Source organism: Oncorhynchus keta, unplaced genomic scaffold (assembly GCF_023373465.1).
Source record: "Oncorhynchus keta strain PuntledgeMale-10-30-2019 unplaced genomic scaffold, Oket_V2 Un_contig_5334_pilon_pilon, whole genome shotgun sequence".
Lineage (NCBI taxonomy): Eukaryota > Metazoa > Chordata > Actinopteri > Salmoniformes > Salmonidae > Oncorhynchus > Oncorhynchus keta.
Window position 1 is genome coordinate 117,937 of NW_026288235.1, and position 15,413 is coordinate 133,349.

The window sequence follows — 15,413 nt, forward strand, 5'->3', positions numbered from 1 at the left end:
GGTTTAAACACTGTGTCCCAGGCTTGTTGTAAAGGGTTTAAACACTGTGTCCCAGGCTTGTTCAATGAACCATAAACAATTCATGAACATACACCTGTGGAACGGTCGTTAAGACACTAACAGCTTACAGATGGTAGGCAATTAAGGTCACAGTTATGAAATGGGAACGCCCAATCCCTCCATCAGTGCTCAGACTGTCTGCAATAGGCTGAGAGAGGCTGGACTGAGGGCTTGTAGGCCTGTTGTAAGGCAGGTCCTCACCAGACATCACTGGCAACAACATCGCCTATGGGCACAAACCCAACGTCGCTGGACCAGACAGGACTGGCAAAAAGTGCTCTTACATTTACATTACATTTAAGTCATTTAGCAGACGCTCTTATCCAGAGCGACTCACTGACGAGTCACGGTTTTGTCTCACCAGGGGTGATGGTCGGATTCGCGTTTATCGTCGAAGGAATGAGCGTTACACCGAGGCCTGTACTCTGGAGCTGGATCGATTTGGAGGTGGAGGGTCAGTCATGGTCTGGGGCGGTGTGTCACAGCATCATCGGACTGAGCTTGTTGTCATTGCAGGCAATCTCAACGCTGTGCGTTACAGGGAAGACATCCTCCTCCCTCATGTGGTACCCTTCCTGCAGGCTCATCCTGACATGACCCTCCAGCATGACAATGCCACCAGCCATACTGCTCGTTCTGTGCATGATTTCCTATAAGACAGGAATGTCAGCGTTCTGCCAGTGCCAGTGAAGAGCCCATTGAGCATGTCTGGGACCTGTTGGATCGGAGGGTGACGATGGGGCTATTCCCCCCAGAAATGTCCTGGAACTTGCAGGTTCCTTGGTGGAAGAGTGGGGTAACATCTCACAGCAAGAACTGGCAAATCTAGTGCAGTCCATGAGGAGGAGATGCACTGCAGTACTTAATGCAGCTGGTGGCCACACCAGACACTGACTGTTACTTTTGATTTGACCCCCCCCTTTGTTCAGGGACACATTATTCCATTTCTGTTAGTCACATGTCTGTGGAATTGTTCAGTTTATGTCTCAGTTGTTGAATCTTGTTATGTTCATACAAATATTTACACATGTTAAGTTTGCTGAAAATTAACACAGTTGACAGTGAGAGGACATTTCTTTTCTTGCTGAGTTTATGAAGTAGCAGCTGCTCTCTCTGGAATAAATAATTGTTCTTATTACCCCCATGTGGATGTTGTGAGTCCCATATGTCCTGAGTGGGAGAACCTTGGACCCGCGTCCCAAGGTTCTCAGGGGGACTAGTAACGCTGGACTAGTAACCGGAAGGTTGCAAGTTCAAATCCCAGAACAAGGTACAAATCTGTCATTCTGCCCCTGAACAGGCAGTTAACCCACTGTTCCTAGGCCGTCACTGAAAATAAGAATTTGTTCTTAACTGACTTGCGGAGTTAAATTAAGGTAAAACAATTGCACCTTTTCCCCTATGTCATGCTCTACATTCAACCAGGGCCCTCAGACCTAGGGGGCATCCCAAATGACTCCTATTCCATGGTCAGAAGTCATGCATTATAAAGGGAATAGAGCAGCATTTGGGACACACATCGAAGTGGAATAATCAAGTGAGATGCTGCACTTAAACTGTGGATGCTGCATAAAAGCCCGGTTCAGTCAATTATTTCTAGCGAGGAGGGAAGAAAGTGTCCAACATTTTATTTAGCAGTTTCATCTTATTCCCCTCACGTCAGTCTCTTGAGGTGAGCTGTGGAAGAGCTGATGAGTTTAATTGAAATGCTGGATTAATTGATGTCATCTCGGACTCTCTTTCTCCCTCCCTCTCTCTTCTCTGTCTCCCTCTCCTCTGTCTCCCCTGTCTCCCTCTCTTCTCTGTCTCCCTCTCTCTTCCTTCTCTCCCCCTCTCTTCTCTCTGTCTCCCTCTTCTCTGTCTCCCTCCCTCTTCTCTGTCTCCCTCTCTCTTCCTTCTCTCCCCCTCTCTTCTCTCTGTCTCCCTCTTCTCTGTCTCCCTCTCTCCCCCTCTCTTCTCTCTGTCTCCCTCTCTCTTCTGTCTCCCTCTCTCTTCTCTCTCTCTTCTCTGTCTCCCTCTCTTCTCTTTCTCCCTCTCTTCTCTTTCTCCCTCTCTTCTCTGTCTCCCTCTCTCTGTCTCCCTCTCTCTTCTCGGTCTCTCTCTTCTCTGTCTCTCTCTCTTCTGTCTCTCTCTCTTCTCTGTCTCTCTCTCTTCGCTGTCTCCCTCTCTCTTCTCTGTCTCCCTCTCTTCTCTGTCTCCCCCTCTCTTCTCTGTCTCTCTCTCTCTTCGCTGTCTCCCTCTCTCTTCTCTGTCTCCCTCTCTCTTGCTGTCCCCCTCTCTCTTCTCTGTCTCCCTCTCTTCTCTGTCTCCCCCTCTCTTCTCTGTCTCTCTCTCTTCTCTGTCTCCCTCTCTCTTCTCTGTCTCCCTCTCTCTTCGCTGTCTCCATCTCTCTTCTCTGTCTGTCTCTCTCTCTTCTCTGTCTCCCCCTCTTCTCTGTCTCCCTCTCTCTTCGCTGTCTCCCTCTCTCTTCGCTGTCTCCCTCTTTCTTCTCTGTCTCCCTCGCTCTTCTCTGTCTCCCTCTCTCTTCTCTGTCTCCCTCTCTCTTCTCTGTCTCTCTCTCTTCTCTGTCTCCCCCTCTTCTCTGTCTCCCTCTCTCTTCGCTGTCTCCCTCTCTCTTCTCTGTCTCCCTCTCTCTTCTCTGTCTCCCTCTCTTCTCTGTCTCCCTCTCTCTTCGCTGTCTCCCTCTCTCTTCGCTGTCTCCCTCTCTCTTCGCTGTCTCCCTCTCTCTTCTCTGTCTCCCTCTCTCTTCTCTGTCTCCCTCCCTCTTCTCTGTCTCCCTCTCTCTTCTCTGTCTCTCTCTCTTCTCTGTCTCCCTCTCTCTTCTCTGTCTCCCTCTCTCTTCGCTGTCTCCCTCTCTCTTCTCTGTCTCCCCCTCTTCTCTGTCTCCCTCTCTCTTCGCTGTCTCCCTCTCTCTTCGCTGTCTCCCTCGCTCTTCGCTGTCTCCCTCTTTCTTCTCTGTCTCCCCCTCTCTTCTCTGTCTCCCTCTCTTCTCTGTCTCCCTCTCTTCTCTGTCTCCCTCTTCGCTGTCTCCCTCTTTCTTCTCTGTCTCCCTCTCTCTTCTCTGTATCCCTCTCTCTTCGCTATCTCCCTCTCTCTTCGCTGTCTCCCTCTCTCTTCACTGTCTCCCTCTCTCTTCGCTGTCTCCCTCTCTCTTCTCTGTCTCCCTCTCTCTTCTCTGTCTCCCCCTCTTCTCTGTCTCCCTCTCTCTTCGCTGTCTCCCTCTCTTCGCTGTCTCCCTCTCTCTTCTCTGTCTCCCTCTCTTCTCTGTCTCCCCCTCTCTTCTCTGACTCCCTCCCTCTCCCTTCCCTTCTGTAGATAGAACCATCATTAAAGTCATCTAACCTCCTCTGTGAGCATAATCAGTTTACACAAAGGACCAAGTCGAGGGCAGAAACACTTAATGTGAATAACACCGACTGACGACTCACTTAAAAATGGAATCATCTACAACATGTGAATACATTAAACCCACCATCCTATCGATAGTAGTGAAGATGTGACGGTTAGCAGGTCATAATATCATACTTTCATTTAGTGCAACCCGTTTTGCTTTCTCTTATAGTAAACACACATTGTCTATGAAAAGCCTCACCTGACGACAAGCATTGAGTCCTGTCAACCAGCCAATTCATTATGAAAAGTCTCACCAAACGACAAGCATTGAGTCCTGTCAACCAGCCAATTCATTATGAAAAGCCTCACCTAACGACAAGCATTGAGTCCTGTCAACCAGCCAATTCATTATGAAAAGCCTCACCTAACGACAAGCATTGAGTCCTGTCAACCAGCCAATTCATTATGAAAAGTCTCACCAAACGACAAGCATTGAGTCCTGTCAACCAGCCAATTCATTATGAAAAGCCTCACCTAACGACAAGCATTGAGTCCTGTCAACCAGCCAATTCATTATGAAAATATTAACATGCACAAGTTTGAATAATTTGTCTGTTTATTATTAAAAAACATTTTTTTACAGATTCATCCCATATTACAATAGTGGAACCTTATGCCATAGAGGGAAAAAATATCAAAACCAAATGTTAACCCAATGTGTCATTAACCCCAATGTGTCATTAACCCCAATGTGTCAACCCCAATGTGTCATTACCCCAATGTGTCATTAACCCCAATGTGTCATTACCCCAATGTGTCATTAACCCCAATGTGTCATTACCCCAATGTGTCATTACCCCAATGTGTCATTAACCCCAATGTGTCATTAACCCCAATGTGTCATTAACCCCAATGTGTCATTACCCCAATGTGTCATTAACCCCAATGTGTCATTAACCCCAATGTGTCATTAACCCCAATGTGTCATTAACCCCAATGTGTCATTAACCCCATGTGTCATTGTGTCATTAACCCCAATGTGTCATTAACCCCAATGTGTCATTAACCCCAATGTGTCATTAACCCCAATGTGTCATTAACCCAACCCCAATGTGTCATTAACCCCAATGTGTCATTAACCCCAAATGTGTCATTAACCCCAAATGTGTCATTAACCCCAATGTGTCATTAACCCCAATGTGTCATTAACCCCAATGTGTCATTAACCCCAATGTGTCATTAACCCCAATGTGTCATTAACCCCAATGTGTCATTAACCCCAATGTGTCATTACCCCAATGTGTCATTAACCCAATGTGTCATTAACCCCAATGTGTCATTAACCCCAATGTGTCATTACCCTAATGTGTCATTACCCCAATGTGTCATTACCCCAATGTGTCATTACCCCAATGTGTCATTACCCCAATGTGTCATTACCCCAATGTGTCATTACCCCAATGTGTCATTAATATAATCATGTTGTTTTCAGGCCAACAACTCCAGTAGAAACATAACACTTCAGAAAGACAAGTTTTTAAATCAGGAAGCACGTGACTGGGGGAGATGGAGCACGATGTCCCACGGAAATGAACGCCAGCATTTTCTGACACAATTCCACTGGCATTTGATTGGCCTGCAGCCAAGTGCACGGTGACAGGGACATCCTAGAGTTGTCTGACATGGTGACAGGGACATCCTAGAGTGTCTGACATGGTGACAGGGACACATCCTGACATGGTGACAGGGTTTGTCTGACATGGTGACAGGGACATCCTAGAGTTGTCTGACATGGTGACAGGGACATCCTGACATGGTGACAGGGACATCCTAGAGTTGTCTGACATGGTGACAGGGACATCCTAGAGTTTTCTGACATGGTGACAGGGACATCCTAGAGTTGTCTGACATGGTGACAGGGACATCCTAGAGTTGTCTGACATGGTGACAGGGACATCCTGACAGAGGGACATCCTTTCTGACATGGTGACAGGGACATCCTAGAGTTTTCTGACATGGTGACAGGGACATCCTAGAGTTGTCTGACATGGTGACAGGGACATCCTAGAGTTGTCTGACATGGTGACAGGGACATGACATGGTGACAGGGACATCCTAGAGTTGTCTGACATGGTGACAGGGACATCCTAGAGTTTTCTGACATGGTGACAGGGACATCCTAGAGAGTTCTGACATGGTGACAGGGACATCCTAGAGTTGTCTGACATGGACATCCTAGAGTTTTCTGAGGGACATCCTTTCTGACATGGTGACAGGGACATCCTAGAGTTGTCTGACATGGTGACAGGGACATCCTAGAGGACATCCTGGTGACAGGGACATCTGACATGGTGACAGGGAGTTGTCTGACATGGTGACAGGGACATCCTAGAGTTTTCTGACATGGTGACAGGGACATCCTAGAGTTGTCTGACATGGTGACAGGGACATCCTAGAGTTGTCTGACATGGTGACAGGGACATCCTAGAGTTCCTGACATGGTGACAGGGACATCCTAGAGTTGTCTGACATGGTGACAGGGACATCCTAGAGTTGTCTGACATGGTGACAGGGACATCCTAGAGTTGTCTGACATGGTGACAGGGACATCCTAGAGTTTTCTGACATGGTGACAGGGACATCCTAGAGTTGTCTGACATGGTGACAGGGACATCCTAGAGTTGTCTGACATGGTGACAGGGACATCCTAGAGTTGTCTGACATGGTGACAGGGACATCCTAGAGTTGTCTGACATGGTGACAGGGACATCCTAGAGTTTTCTGACATGGTGACAGGGACATCCTAGAGTTTTCTGACATGGTGACAGGGACATCCTAGAGTTTTCTGACATGGTGACAGGGACATCCTAGAGTTTTCTGACATGGTGACAGGGACATCCTAGAGTTTCTGACATGGTGACAGGGACATCCTAGACAGTTCCTAGAGTTTTCTGACATGGTGACAGGGACATCCTAGAGTTTTCTGACATGGTGACAGGGACATCCTAGAGTTTCTGACATGGTGACAGGGACATCCTAGAGTTTTCTGACATGGTGACAGGACACATCTGACTAGGGAGTTTTCTGACATGGTGACAGGGACATCCTAGAGTTTTCTGACATGGTGACAGGGACATCCTAGAGTTTTCTGACATGGTGACAGGGACATCCTAGAGTTGTCTGACATGGTGACAGGGACATCCTAGAGTTTTCTGACATGGTGACAGGGACATCCTAGAGTTGTCTGACATGGTGACAGGGACATCCTAGAGTTTTCTGACATGGTGACAGGGACATCCTAGAGTTTTCTGACATGGTGACAGGGACATCCTAGAGACATGGTGACAGGGACATCCTTTTCTGACATGGTGACAGGGACATCCTAGAGTTTTCTGACATGGTGACAGGGACATCCTAGAGTTTTCTGACATGGTGACAGGGACATCCTAGAGTTTCTGACATGGTGACAGGGACATCCTAGAGTTTTCTGACATGGTGACAGGGACATCCTAGAGTTTTCTGACATGGTGACAGGGACATCCTAGAGTTTCTGACATGGTGACAGGGACATCCTAGAGTTTTCTGACATGGTGACAGGGACATCCTAGAGTTTTCTGACATGGTGACAGGGACATCCTAGAGTTTTCTGACATGGTGACAGGGACATCCTAGAGTTTTCTGACATGGTGACAGGGACATCCTAGAGTTGTCTGACATGGTGACAGGGACATCCTAGAGTTTTCTGACATGTCCACCTTGTAACCCGGTCCTTCATCTCTGCAGGTCCAGTCCACCTTGAAGCTTCATCGTTCACCTCTGACCTGCGAGACACAATCAACATTGACATTGAACAGAACAAGGTGCAGAGGAAACATTCATGGACTCAACATTAAAGTGGAACATTTTTTACTCACACATTATAGTGCACTACTTTAGACCAGAGCCCTATATAACCCTATTCCCTATAAAGTGCACTACTTTAGACCAGAGCCCTATATAACCCTATTCCCTATAAAGTGCACTACTTTAGACCAGAGCCCTATATAACCCTATTCCCTATAAAGTGCACTACTTTAGACCAGAGCCCTATAGAACCCTATTCCCTATAAAGTGCACTACTTTAGACCAGAGCCCTATAGAACCCTATTCCCTATATAGTGCACTACTTTAGACCAGAGCTCTATATAACCCTATTCCCTATAAAGTGCACTACTTTAGACCAGAGCCCTATATAACCCTATTCCCTATAAAGTGCACTACTTTAGACCAGAGCCCTATAGAACCCTTTTCCCTATATATAGTGCACTACTTTAGACCAGAGCCCTATAGAACCCTATTCCCTATATATAGTGCACTACTTTTGACCAGAGCCATATATAACCCTATTCCCTATAAAGTGCACTACTTTAGACCAGAGCCCTTTAGAACCCTATTCCCTATATAGTGCACTACTTTAGACCAGAGCCCTTTAGAACCCTATTCCCTATATAGTGCACTACTTTAGACCAGAGCCCTATAGAACCCTATTCCCTATATATAGTGCACTACTTTTGACCAGGGCCATATATAACCCTATTCTCTATAAAGTGCACTACTTTAGACCAGAGCCCTATAGAACCCTATTCCCTATATAGTGCACTACTTTAGACCAGAGCCCTATATAGTGTACTACTTTAGACCAGAGCCCTATATAACCCTCTTCCCTATAAAGTAGTGCACTATATAGGGAATAGGGTTATATAGGGCTCTGGTCTAAAGTAGTGCACTATATAGGGAATGGGGTTATATAGGGCTCTGGTCTAAAGTAGTGCACTATATAGGGAATGGGGTTATATAGGGCTCTGGTCTAAAGTAGTGCACTATATAGGGAATAGGGTTATATAGGGCTCTGGTCTAAAGTAGTGCACTATATAGGGAATAGGGTTCCATTTTAAGCGTAGCCTCAGTGACTCATAACGCTGCTGGCCTGTGGTGGTGGAGAACCAACCAACGCTGCTGGGCTGTGGTGGTGGAGAACCAACCAACGCTGCTAGAATGTTCTAGGCAGAGGGAGAATGCTAAGTCTGCCTGGAGAAACGGTCTAATAAGTCATCTTAACGGGCTTACTGGCTGCAAGTAGGGGTTACTCCAAATATGTAGATTTAATTCAATTGGATTCAAACTGGGTCACACGGCTATTAAAAGGTGCCAAGTGAGAGAGCAGAGGAGAGGAAGCCAGTCTGAAGTGAGAGAGCAGAGGAGAGGAAGCCAGTCTGAAGTGAGAGAGCAGAGGAGAGGAAGCCAGTCTGAAGTGAGAGAGCAGAGGAGAGGAAGCCAGTCTGAAGTGAGAGAGCAGAGGAGAGGAAGCCAGTCTGAAGTGAGAGAGCAGAGGAGAGGAAGCCAGTCTGAAGTGAGAGAGGAGAGGAGAGGAAGCCAGTCTGAAGTGAGAGAGGAGAGGAAGCCAGTCTGAAGTGAGAGAGCAGAGGAGAGGGAGCCAGTCTGAAGTGAGAGAGCAGAGGAGAGGAAGCCAGTCTGAAGTGAGAGAGCAGAGGAGAGGAAGCCAGTCTGAAGTGAGAGAGCAGAGGAGAGGAAGCCAGTCTGAAGTGAGAGAGCAGAGGAGAGGCAGCCAGTCTGAAGTGAGAGAGGAGAGGAAGCCAGTCTGAAGTGAGAGAGCAGAGGAGAGGGAGCCAGTCTGAAGTGAGAGAGCAGAGGAGAGGAAGCCAGTCTGAAGTGAGAGAGCAGAGGAGAGGAAGCCAGTCTGAAGTGAGAGAGCAGAGGAGAGGAAGCCAGTCTGAAGTGAGAGAGCAGAGGAGAGGCAGCCAGTCTGAAGTGAGAGAGGAGAGGAAGCCAGTCTGAAGTGAGAGAGCAGAGGAGAGGGAGCCAGTCTGAAGTGAGAGAGCAGAGGAGAGGAAGCCAGTCTGAAGTGAGAGAGCAGAGGAGAGGAAGCCAGTCTGAAGTTACAGAGCAGAGGAGAGGAAGCCAGTCTGAAGTGAGAGAGCAGAGGAGAGGAAGCCAGTCTGAAGTGAGAGAGGAGAGGAAGCCAGTCTGAAGTGAGAGAGCAGAGGAGAGGGAGCCAGTCTGAAGTGAGAGAGCAGAGGAGAGGAGCCAGTCTGAAGTGAGAGAGCAGAGGAGAGGAAGCCAGTCTGAAGTGAGAGAGCAGAGGAGAGGAAGCCAGTCTGAAGTGAGAGAGCAGAGGAGAGGAAGCCAGTCTGAAGTGAGAGAGCAGAGGAAGCCAGTCTGAAGTGAGAGAGCAGAGGAGAGGGAGCCAGTCTGAAGTGAGAGAGCAGAGGAGAGGAAGCCAGTCTGAAGTGAGAGAGCAGAGGAGAGGAAGCCAGTCTGAAGTTACAGAGCAGAGGAGAGGAAGCCAGTCGGAAGTGAGAGAGCAGAGGAGAGGAAGCCAGTCTGAAGTGAGAGAGCAGAGGAGAGGAAGCCAGTCTGAAGTTACAGAGCAGAGGAGAGGAAGCCAGTCTGAAGTGAGAGAGCAGAGGAGAGGAAGCCAGTCTGAAGTGAGAGAGCAGAGGAGAGGAAGCCAGTCTAAAGTGAGAGAGCAGAGGAGAGGAAGCCAGTCTGAAGTGAGAGAGCAGAGGAGAGGAAGCCAGTCTGAAGTTACAGAGCAGAGGAGAGGAAGCCAGTCGGAAGTGAGAGAGCAGAGGAGAGGAAGCCAGTCTGAAGTGAGAGAGCAGAGGAGAGGAAGCCAGTCTGAAGTTACAGAGCAGAGGAGAGGAAGCCAGTCTGAAGTGAGAGAGCAGAGGAGAGGAAGCCAGTCTGAAGTTACAGAGGAGAGGAAGCCAGTCTAAAGTGAGAGAGCAGAGGAGAGGAAGCCAGTCTGAAGTGAGAGAGCAGAGGAGAGGAAGCCAGTCTGAAGTGAGAGAGCAGAGGAGAGGAAGCCAGTCTGAAGTGAGAGAGCAGAGGAGAGGAAGCCAGTCTGAAGTTACAGAGCAGAGGAGAGGAAGCCAGTCGGAAGTGAGAGAGCAGAGGAGAGGAAGCCAGTCTGAAGTGAGAGAGCAGAGGAGAGGAAGCCAGTCTGAAGTTACAGAGCAGAGGAGAGAAAGCCAGTCTGAAGTGAGAGAGCAGAGGAGAGGAAGCCAGTCTGAAGTTACAGAGGAGAGGAAGCCAGTCTAAAGTGAGAGAGCAGAGGAGAGGAAGCCAGTCTGAAGTGAGAGAGCAGAGGAGAGGAAGCCCGTCTGAAGTGAGAGAGCAGAGGAGAGGAAGCCAGTCTGAAGTGAGAGAGCAGAGGAGAGGAAGCCAGTCTGAAGTTACAGAGGAGAGGAAGCCAGTCTAAAGTGAGAGAGCAGAGGAGAGGAAGCCCGTCTGAAGTGAGAGAGCAGAGGAGAGGAAGCCAACTTAACAACTGTGGGAAGCATCGGAGTCAACATGGGCTAGCATCCCTGTGGAACGCTTTCGAAACCTGTAGAGTCCATGACCTGATAATTTGAGGCTGTTCTGAGGGCAAAAGGGGTGCAACTCAATATTAGGAAAATGTTGTACTGGACACTCAGTGTCGATAAGCCCTATAACTGTAAATAAACGTGGTTGTGTGTATTGTCTCTGCAACTAAATAAACATGGTTATTCTCTCTCTGTGTGGATAGAATGCAGGGTAAACATGGTTATTCTCTCTCTGTGTAGATAGATTGCAGGGTAAACATGGTTATTCTCTCTCTGTGTGGATAGATTGCAGGGTAAACATGGTTATTCTCTCTCTGTGTAGATAGATTGCAGGGTAAACATGGTTATTCTCTCTCTGTGTAGATAGATTGCAGGGTAAACATGGTTATTCTCTCTCTGTGTAGATAGATTGCAGGGTAAACAGATATTGACAGCAGCAGAGCCCCCTCCAGACTCACTCAGCATGTCTTCTGCCTGCCTCAGCTACCCCGGAGTGTGTGTGTGTGTGTGAGAGAGAGTGGTCTGTTTCTCTCTCTCTCTCTCTCTCTGTCTGTCTTTCTGTTTGCATCGACTGGCCATCACATCAGGGTGTCTCTGTAGGCTTTTTAAAGACACTGATTGGTTAGAGATGCAACTGAGTGTCTCCAAGCTGAATGTCACATAAAACACATCAAAACAACAACCGCTGAACGGAGGAAGGTGCCCTGTCGTCCTGTTCCACAGGTAACGATATCTAACCAACGCCACCAGACATTTCCCTTCATGACAGCAGCAGCTGTCGTTGCCGTGTGCCTGTCTGGCACTCGGAGAAACCATCTAACCATCTGTCCACAGAGCTTTACAAATATGTTTTAACGTTTAACAGTCCAACTATAGAAAACAAACACAAGAACATCTCGTCATTTAAGCAGGTTAATGTTTGGTTACCAGCTGACTGAGAGGTACGACACACAACTAAAACCATCTCATCATTTAAGCAGGTTAATGTTTGGTTACCAGCTGACTGAGAGGTACGAGGCACAACTAAAACCATCTCATCATTTAAGCAGGTTAATGTTTGGATACCAGCTGACTGAGAGGTACGACACACAACTAAAACCATCTCATCATTTAAGCAGGTTAATGTTTGGATACCAGCTGACTGAGAGGTACGACACACAACTAAAACCATCTCATCATTTAAGCAGGTTAATGTTTGGTTACCAGCTGACTGAGAGGTACGAGGCACAACTAAAACCATCTCATCATCTAAGCAGGTTAATGTTTGGTTACCAGCTGACTGAGGGGTACGACACACAACTAAAACCATCTCATCATTTAAGCAGGTTAATGTTTGGTTACCAGCTGACTGAGAGGTACGACACACAACTAAAACCATGTCATCATCTAAGCAGGTTAATGTTTGGTTACCAGCTGACTGAGAGGTACGACACACAACTAAAACCATCTCATCATTTAAGCAGGTTAATGTTTGGTTACCAGCTGACTGAGAGGTACGACACACAACTAAAACCATCTCATCATTTAAGCAGGTTAATGTTTGGATACCAGCTGACTGAGAGGTACGACACACAACTAAAACCATCTCATCATTTAAGCAGGTTAATGTTTGGTTACCAGCTGACTGAGAGGTACGAGGCACAACTAAAACCATCTCATCATTTAAGCAGGTTAATGTTTAGTTACCAGCTGACTGAGGGGTATGACACACAACTAAAACCATCTCATCATTTAAGCAGGTTAATGTTTAGTTACCAGCTGACTGAGGGGTATGACACACAACTAAAACCATCTCATCATTTAAGCAGGTTAATGTTTAGTTACCAGCTGACTGAGGGGTATGACACACAACTAAAACCATCTCATCATTTAAGCAGGTTAATGTTTGGTTACCAGCTGACAGAGGTACGAGGCACAACTAAAACCATCTCATCATTTAAGCAGGTTAATGTTTAGTTACCAGCTGACTGAGGGGTATGACACACAACTAAAACCATCTCATCATCTAAGCAGGTTAATGTTTGGTTACCAGCTGACTGAGAGGTACGACACACAACTAAAACCATGTCATCATTTAAGCAGGTTAATGTTTGGTTACCAGCTGACTGAGAGGTACGACACACAACTAAAACCATCTCACCAGCTGACTGAGGGGTATGAGGCACAACTAAAACCATCTCATCATTTAAGCAGGTTAATGTTTGGTTACCAGCTGACTGAGAGGTACGACACACAACTAAAACCATCTCATCATTTAAGCAGGTTAATGTTTGGTTACCAGCTGACTGAGGGGTATGACACACAACTAAAACCATCTCATCATTTAAGCAGGTTAATGTTTGGTTACCAGCTGACTGAGAGGTACGACACACAACTAAAACCATCTCATCATTTAAGCAGGTTAATGTTTGGTTACCAGCTGACTGAGGGGTACGACACACAACTAAAACCATCTCATCATTTAAGCAGGTTAATGTTTGGTTACCAGCTGACAGAGGTATGAGGCACAACTAAAACCATGTCAGCAATTCTTTGTATGGGCTGGGCTTGTTTGTTTCTGTCTATTTGTTTGTTTGTTTCTGTTTGTTTGTTTGTTTCTGTCTGTTTGTTTGTTTGTTTCTGTTTGTTTGTTTGTTTCTGTTTGTTTGTTTCTGTTTGTTTGTTTCTGTTTGTTTGTTTGTTTCTGTTTGTTTGTTTGTTTCTGTTTGTTTGTTTGTTTCTGTTTGTTTGTTTCTGTTTGTTTGTTTCTGTCTGTTTGTTTGTTTCTGTCTGTTTGTTTGTTTGTTTCTGTTTGTTTGTTTGTTTTGTTTGTTTTGTTTGTTTGTTTCTGTTTGTTTGTTTCTGTTTGTTTTGTCTGTTTGTTTGTTTCTGTTTGTTTGTTTCTGTCTGTTTGTTTCTGTTTGTTTGTTTCTGTTTGTTTGTTTGTTTCTGTTTGTTTGTTTGTTTCTGTTTGTTTGTTTCTGTCTGTTTGTTTGTTTGTTTGTTTCTGTTTGTCTGTTTGTTTCTCTTTGTTTGTTTGTTTCTGTTTGTTTGTTTCTGTCTGTTTGTTTCTGTTTGTTTGTTTCTGTTTGTTTGTTTGTTTCTGTTTGTTTGTTTGTTTCTGTTTGTTTGTTTGTTTCTGTTTGTTTGTTTGTTTCTGTTTGTTTGTGTTTCTGTTTGTTTGTTTGTTTGTTTCTGTCTGTTTGTTTCTGTCTGTTTGTTTCTGTTTGTTTGTTTGTTTGTTTCTGTTTGTTTGTTTGTTTGTTTGTTTCTGTCTGTTTGTTTCTGTTTGTTTGTTTGTTTGTTTCTGTTTGTTTGTTTGTTTCTGTCTGTTTGTTTCTGTTTGTTTGTTTCTGTTTGTTTGTTTCTGTTTGTTTGTTTCTGTTTGTTTGTTTGTTTCTGTTTGTTTCTGTTTGTTTTGTTTTTGTTTGTTTGTTTCTGTTTGTTTGTTTCTGTTTGTTTGTTTGTTTCTGTTTGTTTGTTTGTTTGTTTGTTTGTTTGTTTCTGTTTGTTTGTTTGTTTGTTTGTTTGTTTGTTTGTTTTGTTTGTTTTGTTGTTTGTTTCTGTTTGTTTGTTTCTGTTTGTTTTGTTTGTTTGTTTGTTTGTTTCTGTTTGTTTCTGTCTGTTTGTTTCTGTTTGTTTGTTTGTTTGTTTCTGTTTGTTTGTTTCTGTCTGTTTGTTTGTTTGTTTCTGTCTGTTTGTTTGTTTGTTTCTGTTTGTTTGTTTCTGTTTGTTTGTTTGTTTGTTTCTGTTTGTTTGTTTGTTTGTTTCTGTTTGTTTTGTTTGTTTCTGTCTGTTTGTTTCTGTTTGTTTGTTTGTTTCTGTTTGTTTGTTTCTGTTTTGTTTGTTTTGTTTGTTTGTTTGTTTTGTCTGTTTGTTTCTGTTTGTTTGTTTTGTTTGTTTGTTTGTTTCTGTTTGTTTGTTTGTTTGTTTGTGTCTGTTTGTTTCTGTTTGTTTGTTTGTTTCTGTCTGTTTGTTTCTGTTTGTTTGTTTGTTTCTGTCTGTTTGTTTCTGTTTGTTTGTTTGTTTCTGTTTGTTTGTTTCTGTTTGTTTGTTTGTTTCTGTCTGTTTGTTTCTGTTTGTTTGTTTGTTTCTGTCTGTTTGTTTCTGTTTGTTTGTTTGTTTCTGTTTGTTTGTTTCTGTTTGTTTGTTTGTTTCTGTTTGTTTGTTTCTGTTTGTTTGTTTGTTTGTTTTTGTTTGTTTGTTTGTTTGTTTGTTTGTTTGTTTTGTCTGTTTGTTTGTTTGTTTGTTTGTTTCTGTTTGTTTGTTTCTGTTTGTTTGTTTGTTTGTTTGTTTGTTTCTGTCTGTTTGTTTCTGTTTGTTTGTTTGTTTCTGTCTGTTTGTTTCTGTTTGTTTTTTGTTTGTTTCTGTCTGTTTGTTTCTGTTTGTTTGTTTGTTTTGTTTTTGTTTTGTTTGTTTGTTTGTTTCTGTTTGTTTGTTTGTTTCTGTTTGTTTGTTTCTGTTTGTTTGTTTGTTTCTGTTTGTTTGTTTGTTTGTTTCTGTCTGTTTGTTTCTGTTTGTTTGTTTGTTTGTTTGTTTCTGTCTGTTTGTTTCTGTCTGTTTTTGTTTCTGTTTGTTTCTGTTTGTTTGTTTTGTTTGTTTTGTTTGTTTGTTTGTTTCTGTTTGTTTGTTTGTTTCTGTTTGTTTGTTTGTTTGTTTGTTTGTCTGTTTGTT

At 44.6% G+C, this 15,413-nt stretch overlaps 2 protein-coding genes and 1 long non-coding RNA gene across 53 annotated transcripts in view; 2 read left to right on the forward strand and 1 right to left on the reverse strand.

Annotated features, from left to right (window-relative positions):
• Positions 1–5,017: 5,017 nt before the first annotated feature.
• LOC127925222 (uncharacterized) lies at positions 5,018–7,205 on the forward strand. 50 transcript variants are annotated; one of them, XR_008120144.1, is made up of 6 exons: positions 5,206–5,324; positions 5,788–6,233; positions 6,341–6,403; positions 6,538–6,696; positions 6,782–6,939; positions 7,068–7,160. It is a non-coding gene; the product is annotated as an uncharacterized LOC127925222 (long non-coding RNA). The 50 variants fall into 50 exon arrangements; XR_008120125.1 differs by lacking the exon at positions 6,341–6,403 and having other exon boundaries at positions 6,474–6,568; positions 6,602–6,696; XR_008120122.1 differs by lacking the exon at positions 6,341–6,403 and having other exon boundaries at positions 5,788–6,265; positions 6,602–6,696.
• ascc1 (activating signal cointegrator 1 complex subunit 1) overlaps positions 6,763–15,413 on the reverse strand; it is a 43,642-nt gene continuing 34,991 nt past the window's right edge. For both annotated transcript variants that reach the window (XM_052510101.1, XM_052510100.1), the window contains exon 10: positions 6,763–7,214. The gene's annotated coding sequence lies outside the window, so the exon portion shown is untranslated. The remainder of the gene's footprint in view (positions 7,215–15,413) is intronic.
• On the forward strand, positions 11,313–13,263 carry LOC127925221 (uncharacterized). Its single transcript, XM_052510099.1, has 4 exons — positions 11,313–11,770; positions 11,840–12,430; positions 12,954–13,091; positions 13,161–13,263. Exons 1-4 carry the CDS (start codon positions 11,676–11,678, stop codon positions 13,261–13,263), a joined length of 927 nt encoding a protein of 308 aa, XP_052366059.1. The 5' UTR covers positions 11,313–11,675.

Bases quoted from the DNA above. Each gene is read 5' to 3' on its own strand.
- LOC127925221 (XM_052510099.1), top strand. From the start codon at position 11,676: ATGTTTGGTTACCAGCTGACTGAGAGGTACGACACACAACTAAAACCA. The intron at 11,771-11,839 runs GTACGAGGCACA...GCTGACTGAGAG, and splicing joins GGTTACCAGCTGACTGAGAG to GTACGACACACAACTAAAAC. The intron at 12,431-12,953 runs GTTAATGTTTAG...TCATTTAAGCAG, and splicing joins CCATCTCATCATTTAAGCAG to GTTAATGTTTGGTTACCAGC.